This window comes from Rhinolophus sinicus, chromosome 5 (genome assembly GCF_057876585.1).
Source record: "Rhinolophus sinicus isolate RSI-liver-muscle chromosome 5, RSI-T2T, whole genome shotgun sequence".
Classification (NCBI taxonomy): Eukaryota; Metazoa; Chordata; class Mammalia; order Chiroptera; family Rhinolophidae; genus Rhinolophus; species Rhinolophus sinicus.
This window is the reverse complement of record NC_142505.1, coordinates 96,308,058-96,328,243: the sequence shown is the minus strand read 5'-3', so window position 1 is coordinate 96,328,243 and position 20,186 is coordinate 96,308,058. Positions and strand designations below refer to the sequence as shown.

The window sequence follows — 20,186 nt, the reverse complement described above, 5'->3', positions numbered from 1 at the left end:
GCAGAGGGCCAGCTGTATGCATGGTTCTATACCATTTTGTATAAGGGACTTGAGCACCCACGGATTTTGGTATTCACGGGGGTTCTGGAACCTATCTCCCACAGATACTGAGAGCCAACCGTAATTAAGTTTGGGGGGAGTCAAAAGCTATACAACTGGAGGGGAGACATCGAAGCCCCTAACACCGCCTTCACCCCCACCCCTTCCCATCCCCTGCTGTTCAAGGGTCAACTGTTCAATAACAACAAAAGCAAACAGTAGAAAGGCCACCTTCTCTCCATCACCATCTAGCTATACTCCCCAGGGATGCCTACTGTAAAAAGCGCATGTGCACTCACACTCACACTCACACACACACACACACACACACACACAAATGGTATATAACCAACATACAAAGCAACCAGCTTTGCTCACTTAACCATATACGCGTATGCATCTTGGATACAGTATGTTTTGCTTTCTTGTGTAATATGAGAACTTCCGTTTCACTTGAAGCCCAGGAGACAAAGTTTGGGGAGACTTACAGGACAGAGGAGATGGGCGAAGGATCTCTGACCCTTTAGGCACAATCTCCGCCCAAGCCAGAGCACAGGTTGGATCACCAGTGGGACGGCCTGTGAAGTGGCCCCGCCCTCGCGCGGCGGGGACTAAGGGAGAGAGGAAGTTTGCGGCTGGGAAGCTCCGCTGCTGTCGCTTGGGTTTCCCGTTTACTCCTCACTGAGACTGTGAGGAAAGTTAGCAGGGAAATCTAAGTCGTCCTGAAACTCGGCCTGGCCCAGGAACTTCCCCTCGCAACAGGGACGGGGAGCCGGGCGCTGCGATAGACAAGTCGCCCGCTCTCAGTGAGCTCCCAGAGCAGGGTCGCCGCACGGGGACCGCCTCGCAGCAGCGCCCTCTGCGGGCAGCTCCGCGTACATCCCGCGTCTGTTGGCCGGTACTTGGTGTAGGTGTTCGGATCGTGTGCAGATGGGGTGGGGGTGTCTAACACCGGTGCACACATTTGCACCTCTCGTAGTAATTAATGTTAAATTCCTAGCGGAATTTCTAGCTAATTCGGCTAGCTCTGTGCATTTGCGTAGAGCTCCTAGATGTGTGTGCAAATGAGTATGAGGGTATACTCTGGGTGCCCAGGTATGCTTTGAGTGTGGCATGGGTTGTCTCTGCCTGCCTGTGGATATTTCACTTTCTGCTCCCATCTGTCTAGGAGCGAACATCTATGAGTATAGGCCATATTTCTTTACACATTTGAGTCTTAGTAGTAGTACACACATTTTCATTATCTCCCCAGAGCTGTATCTATATAAATGTGCGCGCGTGTGTTGCATGGAGCCACAATGGGTGGTAGTGTGTACGTGTGTGTGAGTGTGTGTGTGTGTTGCGTGGAGCCACAATGGGTGATAATTAGTGTGTGTGTGTGTGTGTGTGTGTTGCGTGGAGCCACAATGGGTGGTAATTAGTGTGTGTGTGTGTGTGTGTGTGTGTGTGTTGCGTGGAGCCACAATGGGTGGTAATTAGTGTGTATGTGTGTGTATGTGTGTGTGTGTGTGTGTGTTGCGTGGAGCCACAATGGGTGGTAATTAGTATGTTTCTGAAATCCGTATGTTAAAAGAATAATGTAGGGGAGGGTACCCCAGATATACTACACCATTTGCCCTCAGACCTCAGGAGAACCCCAGATTTTGCTTTGGGGCCTTCTAGTTTACAGTTGCCCCACCCTGGCCTGAACTCAGCCTCCTGTGTGACCTCGGCCTTCGTTGTGACCTCTCTTTGGCCTTCCTTCTTCAATCCCTGGAGCCCAGGGAGGCTGCTTACTGCTGTCTCTAAGGACCTTGGCCATGATGTCAACCCAAAGAAGACAGCATCCCATCTCCTTCCTTTTTCCCCACCCAAAAGTCATTTCCTCTTAGTTCATTACCTGGGATTTTGATGCTATGCTCCCTCAGCATTATTGATACACACTTAAAAAAAAAAAAAAAAAAAAAAAAAAAAGGAACTTCTTGAAATTCCCCCAGAAGGTTTTGAGACTTGTTTTCAGTGTTGCAACTTGGAACAAGTCAGTTTCTAGTTTAAGTTTCCATCAGAAATCTTGGTAGGAGTAGAGTATATAAGCTGTAGTAGCAGCAGCAACAGCAGCAAGAGGAAAAGAAGAAGAAGAAGAAACAACGGTTTCGGACCCAGTGAATTCGGCAGTTTGGCCAGAAACAAGGTAAGCACTTCCATAGCCCCGGCCGCCCCTTCCACAGGCCCGCACCCTGCGTGTGCTACCCCTGCACCTGACGTCGTGGCGTGGGTGGATTTCTAGAAGCGTACCTGATGACTTACCTGCTGCTGAAAAGTCAGTATTTGGGGGACTGATGTATAAAGTATTAATTTAGAAAGTCAGCTAATAATAATTATATACCAAGGTCTGTGAATGAATTCACACTTTATAGAAAGATTTGTTTTATCTTGTTTAAAAGTAGTATGTATATAAAAGCATGTTCCTCAGTATGAATGGCCATCAGTTAAAGGATTATATAGAGTGTTGCTTGCCTTTAGTGTTGTAAACGTTTTTAAAGCCTTTCATTCATTAAGTAAGAATGAATTCAACAAACCATTTAATTTATACTTTCACCTCATAACTGAATGTTACAGAGCATACTTGCTCCCATATTTGTGATGCGTTTATCAATCAGAGTGATAGCTGGGTTGTCAGTTCTTTTGGATTAACTAACTTGGGCCCACTTAAAAAAGGGAAAGCAACTGCAGTGTTTAAAACTAGTTTCGGAAGAATTGTAAAATCTGTGAGAAGAAAAACAGATAATCTTCACTGTACTGCTGTCTTATACTTGTCCAGGTAAATCGTGTGCAACAATCTTCAGGTTAAAAAAATAATGATCAGATTAAAGTATCATTCCAACAAAGAGATTACCAAACCACAGCTGATGGCCCACTTTTTTTCAAATAAGGAATTTCAAGATATTAGAAAGAATTTGGGCAGCCTCTTAGAGTTCATTTTACTGGCATCTGGAATTTTTTGATTTCTGTACGTTCATTCATTTTTCTAATAATTAATGAAATCCCTCTAGTCTAGAGTCTGGGATACAGTGTAAAGGACAGACATGATCTTTGCCACCAGAGATCTCAGTGCGGAAGGGAAGTAACTATACATTAAAGAAGTAGCCACATTACTGCAACTGTAGAAAGTGCTATGGAAGGAGAGATGGGGCTCTGTGAGAGCAAAGCGTCTGGAGTCCTGACCTCCTTTGGGCACCATGCTGGATACTTTACATGACTGATATCATTAACTCCTCACCACAACAGGATGCCCATTTTACAGATTAAGAGTGTGAGGCTTAACAAGTGAGTTGTCCAGAGTCACACAACTAATGAGTGGCAGAGATGGGATGCCAGTGCAGGTCCTGCCTGGCTCGAGAACTGGGACCCTTTGTATGTGCCACCCATGCCTTCTGTGACTATGTCTCTTTATTTTTAAATAATACTTCTCTTTTCTAATTAAAAAGCAAAACTTGAAAAAGAGACACCCAACCAAGTGTCATTGTCATACCCATGTTGGCACCAGCATTAGGGAGCCTTAATATACCACAAGCCCGGGGCTCCCTGCGCCCCTTAAACAAGGGTTTCAAGAGTTTAGAAAACCTATGAAATTACATTAAAAAAATTCTTTTAACTCTCAAGACTCTCAAACTTAGCGTGCCAGGGCAATGTGGGCTGCGGGATACAGCTCCCTGCTACCAGCTGGTCTAGCGAACCATGGAATAACTACATGTTGCCCACTTTTCAGTGTCTCCTGGGTTTGATGAAGGGGAAACCATCTCCACTCCCTGCCAGTGTTCTGTGGTTTGAAATGTACATGATACCAAAATGGGAACCATCACCAGGTCTCCCTTGATCCTCAAGTGCAGTTCACCTGAAATTCTCAAATACATCTGAGGCTCAGAGAGGAAGTGCTGGGCACATAGCCAAGGGGAAAACCCAATATTAAGGGAGTAAAGGTATCGACAGGAGATGCCAGGAATCTCTGTCATTTCCCTCCCCAGAGCACTGACATCTGGGTTTCACAGGCCTGTGTAATTGCAGTACCTCTATGGCATTTCCCTTTTTGTCTATCCATTGTATACGAAACAGAGATACCATATTTTTCCTTTATCTCTTTCTTCCATAGGTGTAAGTTAATACGTTATTGGTTGCCTTCTATACTGTGTCATCTCATTGCATTCTCCCAACAACCTTGAAATATGTTGTCTCCCAACAGCAGCCAGAATTTGAAAGATTGCCTCTATGTTACATCCATTTTATTATAGATGGAAAGACGGAAGCTCAGAGAGCAATATGGCCAGCATCATACAACTAGTGAGTGGTAGGACCAGAATTGAAGCCCACATCTGCTTGACTCCAAGCCTGTGAATATACTACCTGATACTCTGTGGCAACTAGTACTTTGCTCCAGTCATAACTTAGACTAAACTGATAGACGTGCCCCTGAAAGCTCCATGCTGCACTGACAGGAGTGCTGACAACGTATGGAAAGGCCTGACTTCTAGTCCTGTCTCTGCCACGCTCAACCTCTGTAATCTAAGGGAATAAAGTACATGGCAAGGTTCCCCCTAGGAGTAACCTTGGGGGTTGTCAGCCATTCTGACAAAGCTGCTATTTGTCAATATTCAGTCACCCCAATCATGGGATGATCATTTTGAAGGAATTGGGCTGACAATTTTGAGTCTCGTTCTTCATGTGATTTAGACAGTGGTTTCTGGAACCATGTTTCTGCACAGCATGGGTGCTCTCTGAGATGGATGGAGGTGTTTCAGACTGAAATTAAACAATAATCATCTCTACCTAATTCACAGATGGGGTAAAATTTTCACAGTCTGAAGATTTTCATAAATCTGGGATACTAATTTAGACCGAATTCCAATATAAGATAGTGGCTGATTTATTACAAAATTATGCATTTCATTATTTCATGGTGGGTATGTCAGTATTTTATGGACTTCTCCCAAAGAACACCTTGTTTTTGTTAGGGGCTCGGGAACCTGAACATGGGTTAAACCGGTGGTTCTCAAAGTGCGGTCCCAGGAGCAGCAACTCAGCTTCGCCTGTAAACCTTTCAGGAATGCAGATTCTCAGGCCACACCCCCAGACCTGCTGAGTCAGACTTGGGGTGGGGCTCAGCAATTAGTGTTTTAGCAAGGCTTCCAGGTTATTCTGACGTATGCTCAAGTTTGAGAACCACCAGGTTACATTATGTGAGAGAGAGTAATGTTTGACTTTGGAGCAATTACACTCTAAACAAGAAGAGAAACTAAATCCCTCCAACAAGGTCTAGGGACCAGGTCATTCCCAGAATTTGAAAGACTGCCTCTATATTACCTTTTCCTCCCCAAACCAAGTCCTTCAACCCTGGGGGTCACTGCACATACTGCCTTGTGCTGCAGTGACACAAGTGTGTAGCTTATCTTCCCAACTGGAGGGTAGGCGTTTAACACACTAAGTTAATAAATATTTGCTGAATGGAAATATTTGCTCCTAAAAGGCAGGATCCGTGTAAAAACCTATTTTACCCTCTACGGCACTAGCTCAGTGCCCTTTACATAGTAAGTACCAAGTAAATAACTTCTGAATGTTGATCCAGACAAGTCATGGTCCTTCTCTGAGCCTTACGTTTCTCATCTTAAAAATAAGAGGATTATATCAGAAGGCTGGCCTTAGGTCCCTTTCAACCTCAGATAGTCTGTGGTTCTCTACGTGGAGATGTTCTTACTGGGAGACTAGTATAAAGTCTCCTGTAATTCCCTTATTGTTAACCTGACAGTGTAGAGAAGAAAGAGGAAAATAGAGATTAAAGATAATGTGCATAGAATGTGAATACGGTTTCCAAAGGTAACTGAATAATTACTGACATTCTCTCTCCTCTTTTCCCTCTTCTTTCTCTTTTCCTCCTTCTCCTCTTTTTCTCTCCCCCTTATAGATGCTTCAGCAGCAGTTGGTCCTCTCCTGTTTTTCCCTGGTTTTTCTGGCATCGCCCCTCGTGGCCATATGGGAACTGAAGAAAGATGGTAACCAGACTCTCCTTATTCTCTCTAGAGGCCAGACATAGGCCAGGACTCTCAGGCAGCCCCTGGAGGGAAGTCAGAGTGAGATGAGCAAGCATGCATTGGGGTTTCCTAGTGAGAACCATCACGCTGGGGAAACACTGACCACATGCCCTTCTCTCACTATCGATGGTGCCTGTACTGTTTGGCTTTCACATTAGATGACAAGAGAGGGAGCTTTTTGTGGACCATGGTGGAAAAAGAGATACAGACTTTGCCAGTATTACTAAAAACCAACTGTATCATGTGATTAAAATTCCCAAGCGAAAGATTTGAAAACTATAGCAACTATGTCCCAATCATTTCCCACTCCACCACACAGTATCACCTCCTTAGTTGGCACCAAGATGACTTACCTCTGACCAAGCACTTTGGGGAAAGCATAGCACTTAGACTCATGTGGACTTGGGTTCATAAGGCTGGTTCTGCCACTTATTGGTTATGTGACCTTGAGCAGCGTCACCTCGGAGCCTGAGTTTCCTCAACTGTAAACCAGGGATTACAAACTGATGCATTCTATATGGATTATTAACTGTACTAACTTATTATTAGTTGTTCCTGAGACCCTCAGATGTTTCTCATTGAAGCCAACATAATAATGTTGACAATCCTGTCTCTAATTGTATAATAATACTTAATATTCATTGAGCATAGTATCTCATTTAATTCTCACAACAACCAGAGGAAATAGGGGCTGCTTTATGCCATTATACAGATTTTGAAAATAGAGGCTACAGAGATTAGGTAACTTACCCAATTTCAGATACCAGGTAAGGGTGGAAGAGGCACCTGATTCCAATTCTGTCTCTCGTCAAAGCCTGTGCGCTGAAGTATTGAAGGAGGTTTTACAAGAAGGACATGAAGCAATTGTTTTCTGTGTCCTCGGAGAACTGAGGAAGAAGAGATAGGTGTAAATTAAAACTGAAGACATTTCAGTTGATGACCAGAAATAATCTCTTGATAAGCACCGAAACGGATACCTAAAAGAAATTTCGGGCTATTCCTCCATACTTAATAATTTGGGGGAGACAATAACCCAGCCCTCGTTCCTCTGCCCCACATGGGTTGCAGACTTTAGACCTTTCCTTGAATAAAGGCAAAGGCCAGAGCCCAATGATTATGTCACATCCCTGCCAACCTGGGGTTTTCAGTGAGTTCAGGAACCTTGGCCCTTGCAGTCATCCCTTAGTTACTTCTGATTTGGTAAACCACAGAAACTACAGAAAGTCAATGTGAGAAACCCTGACAGGGCTTATGACTTTGGAGACAGGATGAGGAGATGAAGCCAAGCACAGCAATTGTTTTTACCCACCCTTGGCCAAGGGGTCCTTTAGGGCTTCTGAGTCTCACTTATGACTGTTCAGTTGCCAGCAGGACAAATTAAAACTCGAGAAAGCCAAAGGTGCCATGTGGTGTTATGTCAGTGCAGCTATCAGGTCCAAAGAGTTGGGCCCCAAATGCTTTTTACCTCTTGTCTTAGTTACCCATTCAGGAGTTACAAATCCCTTTGATATGAAGTGAGAACTTTATATTTCATGATGCTTTACGTTTGGATGCCCACGACAAGAGCCACCAGTTATAGAGCAATTGAGGGCACTGTGTTGAGCAAGCTCTTATATGAATTAGCTTGTATAGTCCACATGTCAACCTTCTGAAGCGAGTTCTAATATTTTGTTCATTTTAAAGAAGGTGATGCCAAAGCTTAGAGTCATTGCATGTCTGGCCCAAGGCCACGGTCTAGTGTGGGAGCCAGAGCTGAACATAAACCCAAACGTATGTGACTCGGAGAGCCAGGCACTTAACCTCTGTGACTCTCACAGCAGGCATCCGAATTATCTGGAGAGCATAAAAACCAGATCACTGGGCCCATCCTAAAGCTCCTGGTTCAGCAATTGAGAATTTGCATTTCTAGCAGATTCCAGGTGGTACTGTTGGTGGTAGTTCGATGATCATGGTTTGAGAGCCACTGCATTAAACAATTCAATTAATACTTGACACATGAGTGAAGCTTTGCTGTGACACCCTTTCTGAAATACTATATACCAAGCCATTCCTCCCTTGCCAGTTTAGATACTGGTATTAGGGACCCGATACAAAGCCGAGGAGACAGAAAGTCTGAGATACAGGTCTTGTGCATCTGACTAAATGTGTAATCTTGCTGTCTCCTGGTCTCAGTACCCTCCTCTATAAATTAAGACCTACTCAGTTGCCTCATTAAGAGTGTAAAATAGCTTTAAAAAATACAGAGAGCATGAAAATTTCCATTGGTGAACTTCATGCAGTAGGAACTAAATCCTAAAATCTCCATGGAAAATTAAGACAGTTTTTCTGTGCAATGCAACGGTCGGACCCTTTGGTCTGTGAATAACACTAACAACTAACACTGAGTTTATTGAGGCAGGCACCGTGCTAAGTGTTTTATACGCTTTTCTTCATTTAATCCTCAGAGCCAAACCTACAAAATGGATACTATTATTATTGCCATTTCACAGACGAGGAAACTGAGGCTCCGGATGATTAAGTACTTTTCTCCAAATCCTCCAGCCAGCTAGTGGGGCCAGAATTTCAGTCCTGGTCAGTCTTTCTTGACATTCTGTGCCCTGCCTTATTCCCTATGAGACTGAAATTGTGCTGGAAGTTTCTTATCTCCACCAGGCATTCAGCAAAGAGTCTTGTGGTGTTTGCATTTTTCAGTATATCAAGGCTTTCCTCATCTACCACCGAATCAGAGGTGAATTACTAAGGGCACTCTGCCAGTTAATGAGTCAATGGCATTTATAAAGCTCTTTGCTTCTTTCTTCCATGACTTTGAGCCCAAGTGAGGCCCAATGCTCTGAGGTCATCGCAGCAAGCATTTGCTGTTATGAACAAGGTCGTGCTTTGGCAGTGCAAATGCCCAGGTGGTTCAAACAACACAGTCCCAGAGTTCATGGAGCTTATCGTCCGGTTCTCCACTCTCTGTGCTCTCCAGTTTACGTTGTAGAGTTGGATTGGCACCCCGATGCCCGTGGCGAAATGGTGACACTCACCTGCAATACCCTTGAAGAAGACGGCATCACCTGGACCTCGGACCAAAGCAGTGAGGTCTTAGGCTCTGGCAAAACCTTGACCATCCAAGTCAAGGAGTTTGGAGATGCTGGACAGTACACCTGTCGCAAAGGAGGCGAGGTCCAGAGCCGTTTTCTCCTGCTGATTCACAAAATGGAAGACGAGATTTGGTCCACTGACATTTTAAAGGACCAGAAAGGTAAATTCCATTCCCTTGGACAGTGCCAGTTTTTTCTTTTGCTCCATAAGAGATACAAAAATTAAAAATGTAAAAGGCAAGACATGATTAGCATAGTTAGTGAAGTAATCGAGTCCCCTACAGAAACCACTCGGAACCTACATTTTCCTCTGATTTGGTTTTCCTTTACTAGACATTTTGGGTTATCTACCTTCAAAATCTCATGTTAAGACAGTTTGTGGTGAGTTTGATGCTTTTCCTGAGATCCTCTTTAAATAACAGCGATATTACTGGGAGGCTAATGGAAATTAACGAACATATATGGTGCATAACCCAGCACAGGGGTAATAGCCTTGAAAAAAATTCATACCCCCCTCCAGTGTGCCAGGTGTGTAATATGCTGTACAGAGTCAGCATGCTGTTGGGACATTCCCAGTTCTCACTGAACTGCCTGCCGGGGGAGCAGCAGCATTTTTCAAGGAAATTAATGGAAGATCTTCACTCTGATACCATTTGGGGGCATGAGATTAATCACAATCAAAATCTTTCTCAGAAACAAACAAACAAACAAACCCGAAATGTTGAATTTTTGTTCTTTTCAAATCCAGAGCCCAAAAGTAAGACCTTTCTAAAATGTGAGGCCAAGAATTATTCTGGTCATTTTACCTGCTGGTGGTTGACGGCAATCAGTACGGATTTAACATTCAACATCAAAAGCAGCAGAGGGTAAGTGAAATCACTCTGCTTTCTCAGCATTTTGCTATTTCATTAAGAAAATAGGGTGACCTAGCAATGGCCTATCAGTTAATGATAAGGGAGGAAACAAAGTCAACCCTATATTTTTTCAACGCCCCCCTTCCTTTGCCTAAGTTGGAGAAAGAACGTGGAGATTTAATCTAATTGCCTGAACAAACGTATGCATAAGAGCAGGATATTATCGGGTCCTCAGAATAGCCTCTGCCGTGTTTGAACCCACTCATCCAAACTGCCTGGAGAGGCTTCATTAAGGCTCATAGCACCACGGGGAGAGATAAAAGGAGAAAGTGAAGCAACAAATGACTTGCCAAAACTGCACCTCAAAAAATAGAAACAAGAGCTCTAGGGCATAGACCTTGAAAGCCCTGAAGCCAACTCCAAAACTCTGAGGCCGCTAGAAAATTTCCCAGAGCCCTTCAACTCCTTTTTCTTCTGCTGACACCATTCATCTGAAAGTCACTTTTTGTCCAATACACTTGGACTTTCCCTAAGAAACCAATCCCCGTGGATACAGGACCTATGTTAGCCCCTCTGTGCGACTTCCTTCTCTCATCATCTAAGATAAGGGAGCCAACCCGAGGTGATCATCCCGCCCTTGCCATTATTTACCTGAGTAACCTTTGGGGTCTTACTTTTCCATCTTTAAGATGAAAATGCTTACAAAAGAAATGCTTACGTAAGTGCACAAAGACATAAATGCAAAGGTTCATTGTGACTTTTTGGTAATCACAGGGGAAAGGTCAAGTGAAGTGTGGTACGTTCTACTGTGGCTTAGCAAGCAGTCATCAAAATGAGTAACCCGATCTATATGGTTTGTCGTGGAGCGCTCCCCATAATTTGTTCAGACGGGGAAAAGATGGTTACAAAACCGTTTCCATAAAATGTGATTCTGTTTCATAAAAAAATAAACTCCATGTGTGTGGATACAGACAAAATATGTGTGTATGCATATATGTGTGTGTATATATGACTGCTTTGAATATTCTTAGAGAAAGGTGTGGTGGGATAAAACAAGATATGAAGTATTGTTATCTGGGGAGTGAGGTTAGGGTTAAAAGAGGCACATACATTTCCTTTCTATGCATCTTTATCTTTTCAATTCTTTATAATAGGTATTGATTTTGCAATAATGGGGAAAATGAAACAAACGTTTTAATAAGAAGATGTAACCAGGGGTTCTGGATCTAAACTTTTCAGATTCATTTCGGCCAGAAGCGTATAAGGGACGAATTGTTTCTAAACATTTGTACTAACTCTGAAGCAAAGCGTGTTCTCATCGGGGCGACAGTTTCTATCCCCTGGGGAGAAATCAGACCAGTGCGAGAAACAATGTCCTCAGACAGCCAGCCGGTTATAACTGCTAGGAGCTCGCCTGCAAATGTGTGACCCAGGATATGTCTGTCTTTAACTTCAGCTCCTCAGACTCCCGAGGGGTGACGTGTGAAGCAGTGACACTCTCAGCAGAGAGCGTCACAGTGGACGGCAGGGAGTACAAGAAATACACGGTGGAGTGTAAGGAGGACAGTGCCTGCCCAGCCGCCGAGGAGAGACTGTCCATAGAGGTCGTGCTGGACGCTGTGCACAAGCTCAAGTATGAAAACTACACCAGCAGCTTCTTCATCAGGGACATCAGTGAGTTTGCTTGACTCTATATGTGCTTAATAAAGAGACGCCATTCATCACATGTTCACAACGCTCCAGGCACTGGGGCAATGGGTTTACATGCATTATCCCTTTTATTCTGCACCCACCCCACCCCCCAAAACATACAGTGTAGATACTATTATCTGCATTTTAAAGAAGAGGAAATTGAGTCTTAAAACAGTTTAGCAACTTGCCCCAGATCTCACCGCTAGCAATTCAGACCCAGATGTGCCCCACTGAAAAAAGCAAGCTCTTGGCTACACTTCTGCTGCCCTGGGTGGGATGGGGGGCGGTGGGGTCTACGTAGGGTGGCCAAGGAAGGTCTCCCTGAGGAGGTGAGATTTAGCTAAGTCCTAAATGAAAGAAGATGTCAGTTGTGCTAGGAATTGAGGGAAGAATATTTGTGAAGCATCTGCTAGGAGCTATGGTCTTTGGAACGGTGCTGGGCCTAGGAGCCCAAGCACATGCCATAGAATGTCGCCCTGCCCTCATCTAGAAGACGGTATGCTACCTGAGGACAGTCTTTGTGACACGGCGGTGCTTTCCATGCACAGTCTAGGGACTGGCTCCGTTGTCATTTATTGAAGGAATGAATGAATGAGCATAGAGACAATCTGACTGTAACTGCTACAAGACAAACCAGGGCCAGACGCCATGAAAAGACACAAGAAAGAACACTAAGTGGAAGATCTCTCACCTCCTCCGCAGCAAGAGGCTCGGCTCAGCTCCGAGTTTAGCGCAAAGAGGAGGACTGACCACAGAGAGGGTGGTCCTTCACCAATAGCCCGGATGTGAGGGTCCCGTTGTCTCTGAGCATTTCCTTCTGAGCACTGCACAGAAGTAATGCCACTGCCAGGGTCCATCTGATTGTGCGGTGACAGGAAGGATACGGAGCCTCTCTCAGGTTCAGCCATAAAGGACATGACAACTGGTGAGGATTGCTTTCTTCAGGCTCCAGGGCGGCCTCACCAGCAGCAGGGGTACCTCACGTCTGTCAACCAGGTGCTCAGAGAAGTTAAATAACCAGGTTATGGACTCACCGCTAGTCAAAGGTGGAAGTGGGATCCAAGCCAGAACTACCTTACTCCAAAGCCCTACTAGGAAAATAAGGGTGTTTCTCATCTCCTTCCACAGTCAAACCGGACCTGCCCAAGAACCTGCAGTTGAAGCCAATAAAGAATTCCCGGCATGTGGAGGTCAGCTGGGAGTACCCCGACACCTGGAGCACCCCACATTCCTACTTCTCCTTGACTTTTTCTCTTCAGGTCCCAGGCAAGAACAAGAAAACAAAGGTAAGATGTGCAATATATTCTGTGGTCAGGTGTATGCAGGCCCACATCAAGGAGAAGATAAAATGATGACAATAACAGCTAATGTTTATTTACCACTTTCTCTGGGCCTGAAACTGTGCCAAGAATTTTACATGTATATCTCACTTAATCCTCACAGTAAGTCTACAAAGACAGGCAGTATTAGTCTCACCACATCACTGTGAAGACATTGAAGCTCAGAGAGGTTACGTGACTTGCACAAGGTCACCCAGCTAGGAAGTGACTGAACCAGGACACAAACTCAGACTGCCACACACAAAGCCATACAACCTCCAGTGTGGCTGATCATTAATTCTTGCACTCAGAATCAGTCCTGATATAGGAGAGCTGGGCTCCAGGAACCTAAAATTATTGTTTCGACTGAGTGTGTATAGTAGATGACACAACCTTAATGCTATGTCTCACCCAAAATGGATAACTCTCACCTGTTCTACATATTGTGAAATTATTAAACAGAGTGTCGGGATTTACATAGGCTAAGATGATGGCTGTCCCATTTTCTTGCCTTGGCATCACAAATCCCAAGGTCCCAGAGGCAGCCCTAGCCTCCTTGGACCCCAGTTTTAAAATCACTACATAAAGGCCTTATTCAGCATAGCATTTAGCACCTGGTAGAGTCAGTGATTCAGTGACTCCCTGAGAATTTTGGGTTTTTTTTGCAGGGGCTATTCTGGAGTTGATTTTACCTAAATATTATTAAAAATCTTTATAGGTATCTTCCCTACTTAAGATACTGAGTGCTTTCTACATGGCTAGAGACTTTGCTTTTTTAGAGAGTTTTACATGATTATTATCTTTAACTTTTGCAATTCTATGAGACTGGCATTATTAGGGCCCCCTCTTTTTATAAATGAGGAAACTGAGACACAGACAGCCTAAGACATCTTCCTGTGGTCACACAGCTTATATAAGTAGCAATGCCTGGATTTGAATCAAGTTTGATGAAAGGATCAGAGTACGGTCTCGCTGAATATCCAGGGGACAGCTAGAGCAAATCTGTCCCAGTCCCACCGTCGGCCTAGTACTTGGGTGAGTGCACGTGGGGCCTTCAGAGAAGGCAGCTGTACTATTAATAGAAAGATGTAAGCTGGACCAATTTCACCCTCGGGACTCGCCAAGTAGAAAAGCTGCACGTGTGCTTAGAGCTTCTGTCAGTAGGTGGCGCAAGTTCTATGCACGCTCCCTCGTGCGGCAAGTGTAGTGCCCTAAAACCAGGGTGTGCTTGTTTTGGGAGATGTGCTTTGCAGAAATGTGCCCAGCGCATCTCCTGACTGTGTTGCCAAAAATTTTCCTCTCTTTTGCAGACAGATAGACTCTTCGTGGACGAGACCTCAGCCAGGGTCAAGTGCCACAAGGATGCAAAGATCTACGTGCAGGCCCGGGACCGTTACTACAGCTCATCCTGGAGCGAGTGGGCATCTGTGTCCTGCAGTTAGGTGAGCCATCCTGCAAGGCTCAGGCCAGACCTGCACACTCAGCGTAGCTGGGTGCAGGACAATGGGCTGGGGCGTGGGGGTCATGCAGGAGAGGAAATGGGGAATGGGGTGCCTGGCACAGTCGCCAAAGTCAGAAAAATATATTTGTTCGTTAACAGATATCTGTTTGATGCCCATATTGTTCCAGACTCTATGCTGGGCTCAGCGATATTGCAGTAAAAAGAGAACAGGCGTAGGTTCTGCCCTTCTAGAGGGAAAGGCAAAGAAGAGAGAGAGGTAGCCAAGAGTCAGAGCATGGGCGGCTTACAGCTGTTTCCAGGAATTAGACCCTCATCCAGGGGCTGGGGGTGGGGGGTGGCACTGAAGGGCTTTCAGCAAGGAAATGACATGATCAGATATGCTTTTAAGAAAACTCTCAAGAGAGCCTCTGGTAAGCAAGGTACCAGCCAAACCCTAGGCCACATAAGGGCTGCACCCTTCTAACAGGGGATCCCCAGAACCCAATTGCCCGGATAATACGTCGTGTGAAATAAGAAGGGTTCGCTACTGCATTTCTAATCCTCATAGACTTTTGGCATTCTTTTTCAGGTTCTACTCCCAGGACGAAACCTTGGAGGAAAAGTGGAATAGATGCAAAAATTTTAAAAGACATGATACAATAGACCCCAAAAGATATTTTCTACCTAATTTGCTTTTTTTTAAATGATGTGTTTTCTGTATTTTTATATTTAAATGCCAAATGCCCACTGAAACAATCAGTTAATTTATTTATATAATTTCCAGGTTGCAACTGCTATTTCAATATTTAAGTAATTTAGGTATTTATTAATTTATTACAGTTATTTAACATTTTTGTGCCAAGATGTATTGTATGTTTCACACCCTCAGGGCCCGATCCATCAGGAATGGGCCCTATGATGTAAAGTGTGAACTTATGTGTTATTTATACTGACAACTTTTCAATCGAGCCCGCAAGCGCATCATCCGTTTTATGACAACCAGGAAGAACACGAAGTTCTGATGCCAGCGCCATCGTACGTTTGTGATGGATGGGAACAGAAGAAATAATTAGAGACGTGGAGACGGGAACCTGCCTGAGGAAGTCCTGGGGAGGAGATCTTAGTTGCCATAGTCATGAAGAGTTCCTTGAAGTGGTGTTGATAATTCAAAGCCACCTACATTTCTAACCAAGTTGAGTTTTTGGATGCTTGAATTTAGAAAGGGCTTTAAAAAAAAAAAAGCTTAAAAAGGGCTTAAAAAAAAAAAAATGATTGAAGTTTGGCTTCAGCCTCCGGGGCAATACCCACCCCATCTATCTGTAAGCCATAGGAGAGTGACAGAGAGTGACATCGTAGGTGTCTGGAGACTAAAAAGATCTTATGCTTCAAGAGGGAGGACACATCATTATGGCCAACGACCTCAAATTGTCAGAATTCCCAGTTGCTCCTTCATAGCCACACAAGAAACGCAGACAGATCCACAGACACGACCAAGAATCGCTTACTCGTCCGCAGGAGTGACCCTGACGAGCAGGGACGGCCAGAAAGTGCCGAACCATTCAGGGGCTCCTTTTATGTAATGAACGTGCTGTCTGTAAAGTGAGTCCATGTGTTTTCTGCTTACTTATTTATTTTTACATCCCAAAAGTGAACTAATAAAAATGTTCCTTTTCTTTGCAATGATATTTTGGGCGTTCTCAGCTGATTCAGTATCCTGTTCCCACATCTACCAGGGCTGCACTTTTTTCTTCCTACCCATTAAGAATTGCCTTTTCTTGAAGCAATTTCATTTCCAGTTTTGCAGAGTTGCCCTTTCCCGTTATAGGATTCCCAAAGTCAGTATCTTGCTGAGCTCAGGACTTGCCTGTGACCCGACCGTGGGGGACTCTGCAGGGACGCTGAACTGTACCATGCCCTCTGCAGAGGGGGGGATGCTTCTGCTTCTTTCATCTTGATCTTGGAATCACTCTCCTAGTTTCCCAAGCACCATGAAATAAAACTCCAACCAGGGCAATCCATCCCGTAGGTTCAGCTCATGTTTATTGAGTGTTTGTCATGTGTCTGGACAGATGCTAGCCCTTGGGGTTGAGGGGTTCCGAAAAGCCTCAGGTTGCTTCCCCCTAACAGTGCCCATCCCTGGCACAGCTTATAAGACAAGGATGAAAAAGTTTACTTCAATACCACTAAATGCTAAAACATTCCGTATACATGCTACCCTGAAGTGTGAACGAAGGCGAAGGATCAGGGTAACCTGGAGTCACCCCAGGAAGGCTCGATGGAGAAGGGGAAGTGCCCACTGTGGGCTCCGTGGGCAGGGCCTGCTTCTCCCCTTTGGCGCCTCCCATGGAAAGAGCAAGAGGTGGGAATCAGAGAGAGTGGAGTCCATTCTCTATCTTCAAAAGACTGGTGTGCACATCCAGGCTTCCTTATAATGGCAAGGTAACTATAATAGAGAGATCTGTTTACATTCCTTCCTTATTCTACCGTGTTTCCCTGAAAATAAGACCTAGCTGGACAATCAGTTCTAATGCGTCTTTTGGAGCAACAATTAATATAAAACCAGGTCTTATTTTACTATAATATAAGACTGGGTCTTATATAATATAATAAGACCAGATCTTACATTAATTTTTGCTCCAAAAGACGCATTAGAGCTGATTGTCCAGCTAGGTCTTATTTTCAGGGAAACACGGTAAGTGTCCCCTGCTCTGCTCCTAGCCAGGAGGAATGGTGGGAAGTTTCTGTCACCCAACATTTGAAACATATCATCTTGTGTTATAAGCCCACGCCCATAGCATGTGATTGGTTAATAGGAACTACTGTCCTCCTACTGGGTCTTTCATCTAGAGGTATCAAAACATGTAATGGGGATTTAATGAACAATGCCAACCGGTTAATCACATTTCATAAGTACAGAGACCTGGGGACCTTTCCCAAAACTTCCAGCCAGCCTGAGGCAGAGCTCAGAGGTTCTGGCTCCCACCATGCCCAGTGCTTTCTTGACACAACCTCTTAGCATTTTGATTAATTTCAGTACATGCAATGAAGAGTTTTTTTCTCTCTGAAGGATAGTCTCTAGGACAGTTCTATTTATTGGGAATCTAGCCACTACAAAATATATCAAATATGCTAGCAAAAGAGCTCAGGACTGGGAACAAGGAGACTGGGCTGTGGGCCTGTCCCGTCTGCTGCGTCACCATGTGACGGTCAGCAGGGCACTGGATACAACCTGCTGGTTGTTGAATCAGGACTCACTCCCAACTTCCTTCTCCCCTCACGCCCCTCCTCAGCTCAAAGTTAGGGAAGCTAAGGAATCACTTTTCCAGCCACCCTTGCTACTCAGCAAGGCCACAAGACCCAGTTCTGGCCTATGAGATGTAAGATTTTCCAGCTAAAATACAGAGCCATGGATAGCATCGCCCTTTCCCTCCTCCTCCCTCTCTTGTGCAGATAAAATGTAAGAAGTCTCAGAGGGTATCTTACAACCAGGATGAAAGCTAAGTCCTGCTAAGACTGTAAAGACAAAGACTCAGGGACTCTAGTGACATCGTCAAGGAGCTATAACTACCTCCCTCAGACTTCGTGTAATGTTAGAAGGACCCACACGCATGGGTTTTTAAAATTGTGGTAAAATGCACACAACATAAAATTTATCATTTTAACCATCTTTAGGTGTCGAGTTCAGTGGCATTAACTACATTCACATTTGTCATACAGCCATCATCACCATCCATCCCCAGAACGTTCTCTTCTTCCCAAACAGACTCTGTATGCATTCAACAATAACTCTCCCTATATTTATTTCTAAAATAGAAAATGAATAAACCAAAAATTAAATAAAGAAATTATCCTAAACAACCAGATCCCCATCTATGAGAGGCTGCTGGCCAAGTCAGAAAAAGGAGCCTGGCCAGCACGGGAAGGAATTGGTGTCAGAAAATCTGGCTCTGCCCCTTACAGCTGGCACCACCCTGGGAAGCTCTGGAACACTCAATGTCCAATGATGCCGGGGGGCGGGGGGAGGGTCCTTGTTATAGCCCACCTCCCTGGCAGAGAGGAACCATGGCCAGGAAGCCTGTTCCAAGGGCACCCTGAGTATCAGCAGGCCATACCTGGTGGGAAAAGAGGTCTGGGCAAGCAGCTCCTATGGGTAAGATACATCTGCTGTGCCTTCTTCACGCAACAAACATTTTTTTTTTTTTTTTTAGTTACTGCTCTGTTCCTAGCGCCATCCTCAACTTTCTGGATAGAAAGGTGAACAAGACCTTACCCTTACATAATTTCCAGTCTCCAAAGGACAAAATGGTTAAAATTCTAAGCACTGAAAGCCACTTCGTGAGGGTTACGGGCACTATGAAATGAGATAGTTGGTTTACTGCGATTGGCACAGCACCTGGCCCACAGCAAGCGCCCAATAAACTGTAGCTATTTCCACTGACTAGCTCTGTGATCTTGAGTAAGTTACTTAAGCACCCGAAGCATAAGTTTCCTCGTCTGTAAGATGGGATGCGAACAGCAGCGATGTCACCGAGTAGTTGGGAACATTACAAGGAATAACAGTGCTTAAAAAAAATACCCGATCCAGAGTAAGTCCTCAGTCAAAGCTTCTTGTTACCATGTTTACTGTATGACTTATGACCTGAAAGAAGCATACTTCTGATCCTGTGCTTTTGGGGAGTAGGGGGCAGGCGGGGGGTGGAGTGGTCATTGTTAGGAGGTCCTGATATCGGTAAGAACTGAGTGGGAATGAAGACTGGAGTGTTAATCAGTCAACTGAGAAGAAAGAGGTGGCTCAGTCAGTTGAGATTTAAAAGCCTTATAAATAAAATTGCAAAAACATCCCCATATGGGGGATACCAAGACGCAATGAACCCAGTTCCTGCCTTCACGGATGTATAATCAGGTGAGAGAGAGAAGGGGGGCAAATGTGGTGAAGATATTAAAATACAGCCTGGCTGGGCTAATGGTATGTGCACCCCAACTATTTCTTTTTGCAAAGGTTTCCAGCTCCCAGGGAGAACCCTTGTATTGCTTTTCAGCTTCCTGGATGCAATAATTTGTCATAAACCTTCCAATTCACCTTACCTATAAATCAAACTTCAATCATCTCTATTTAATTCCAGTACAGCCCCTCTTCCAGGAGAGAATTTGTGAGCAAAATGTATTTGGACAAGACTTTCTCCTGAGGGTCATATTATACCAAGGAAATGAATTCCCTCGCTCAAGCTCATAAAATGCAAAAATAAAATCAGCATTCGGGCTGACAGTGGAAGAAACCAGGCGCGCAGACTGACAACCCTCCCTCTGCAGGATGCGCCCTCGCCGGAGCTGATTTGCATTTACCTTCACGCAGGCTTGGGTTCCTGAGCGCGGGGTGTCGGTCAGGCGCAGCCTCTCCCCGGGTGGATGCCAGTGTGTGAGGGGCTGCAGGGCTCTGCAGCTGCTCGCTAATCTCCCTTCCTCCTTTCATAAAGAGCCCAAATTGTCTCTCGCCTGCCCTTCGCGCAGCCCACCTGGCATCTTCCCTGACTGCTTGCCAAAGGGTCATTGCTAACCTAAGCATGGGAGTTTCCAGGGAACTAACCGAGCATTCTGCCGGTGGCCCCAGGGTTTGGAAGAGAGACAAAGTCAGGGGACAAATTTTAGACAAAGCACAGGGATGCACCAGGCCTGGATGGAGCAAGGAGACTGGGGCT

General features: G+C 44.8%; 1 protein-coding gene across 1 annotated transcript; it reads left to right on the top strand.

Moving 5' to 3' along the window:
- The first annotated feature begins 558 nt into the window (after positions 1–558).
- Positions 559–16,175, top strand: IL12B (interleukin 12B). Its single transcript, XM_019740047.3, has 8 exons — positions 559–2,209; positions 5,975–6,062; positions 9,070–9,345; positions 9,933–10,050; positions 11,495–11,712; positions 12,859–13,016; positions 14,360–14,491; positions 15,080–16,175. Exons 2-7 carry the CDS (start codon positions 5,975–5,977, stop codon positions 14,489–14,491), a joined length of 990 nt encoding a protein of 329 aa, XP_019595606.3. The 5' UTR covers positions 559–2,209; the 3' UTR covers positions 15,080–16,175.
- Positions 16,176–20,186: the final 4,011 nt, after the last annotated feature.

Excerpts from the sequence above, each read along its gene's own strand:
- IL12B (XM_019740047.3), top strand. The coding sequence starts at position 5,975 with ATGCTTCAGCAGCAGTTGGTCCTCTCCTGTTTTTCCCTGGTTTTTCTG. Across the intron at positions 6,063-9,069 it reads ATGGGAACTGAAGAAAGATG|TTTACGTTGTAGAGTTGGAT; the intron begins GTAACCAGACTC and ends TGTGCTCTCCAG. Across the intron at positions 11,713-12,858 it reads CTTCTTCATCAGGGACATCA|TCAAACCGGACCTGCCCAAG; the intron begins GTGAGTTTGCTT and ends CTCCTTCCACAG.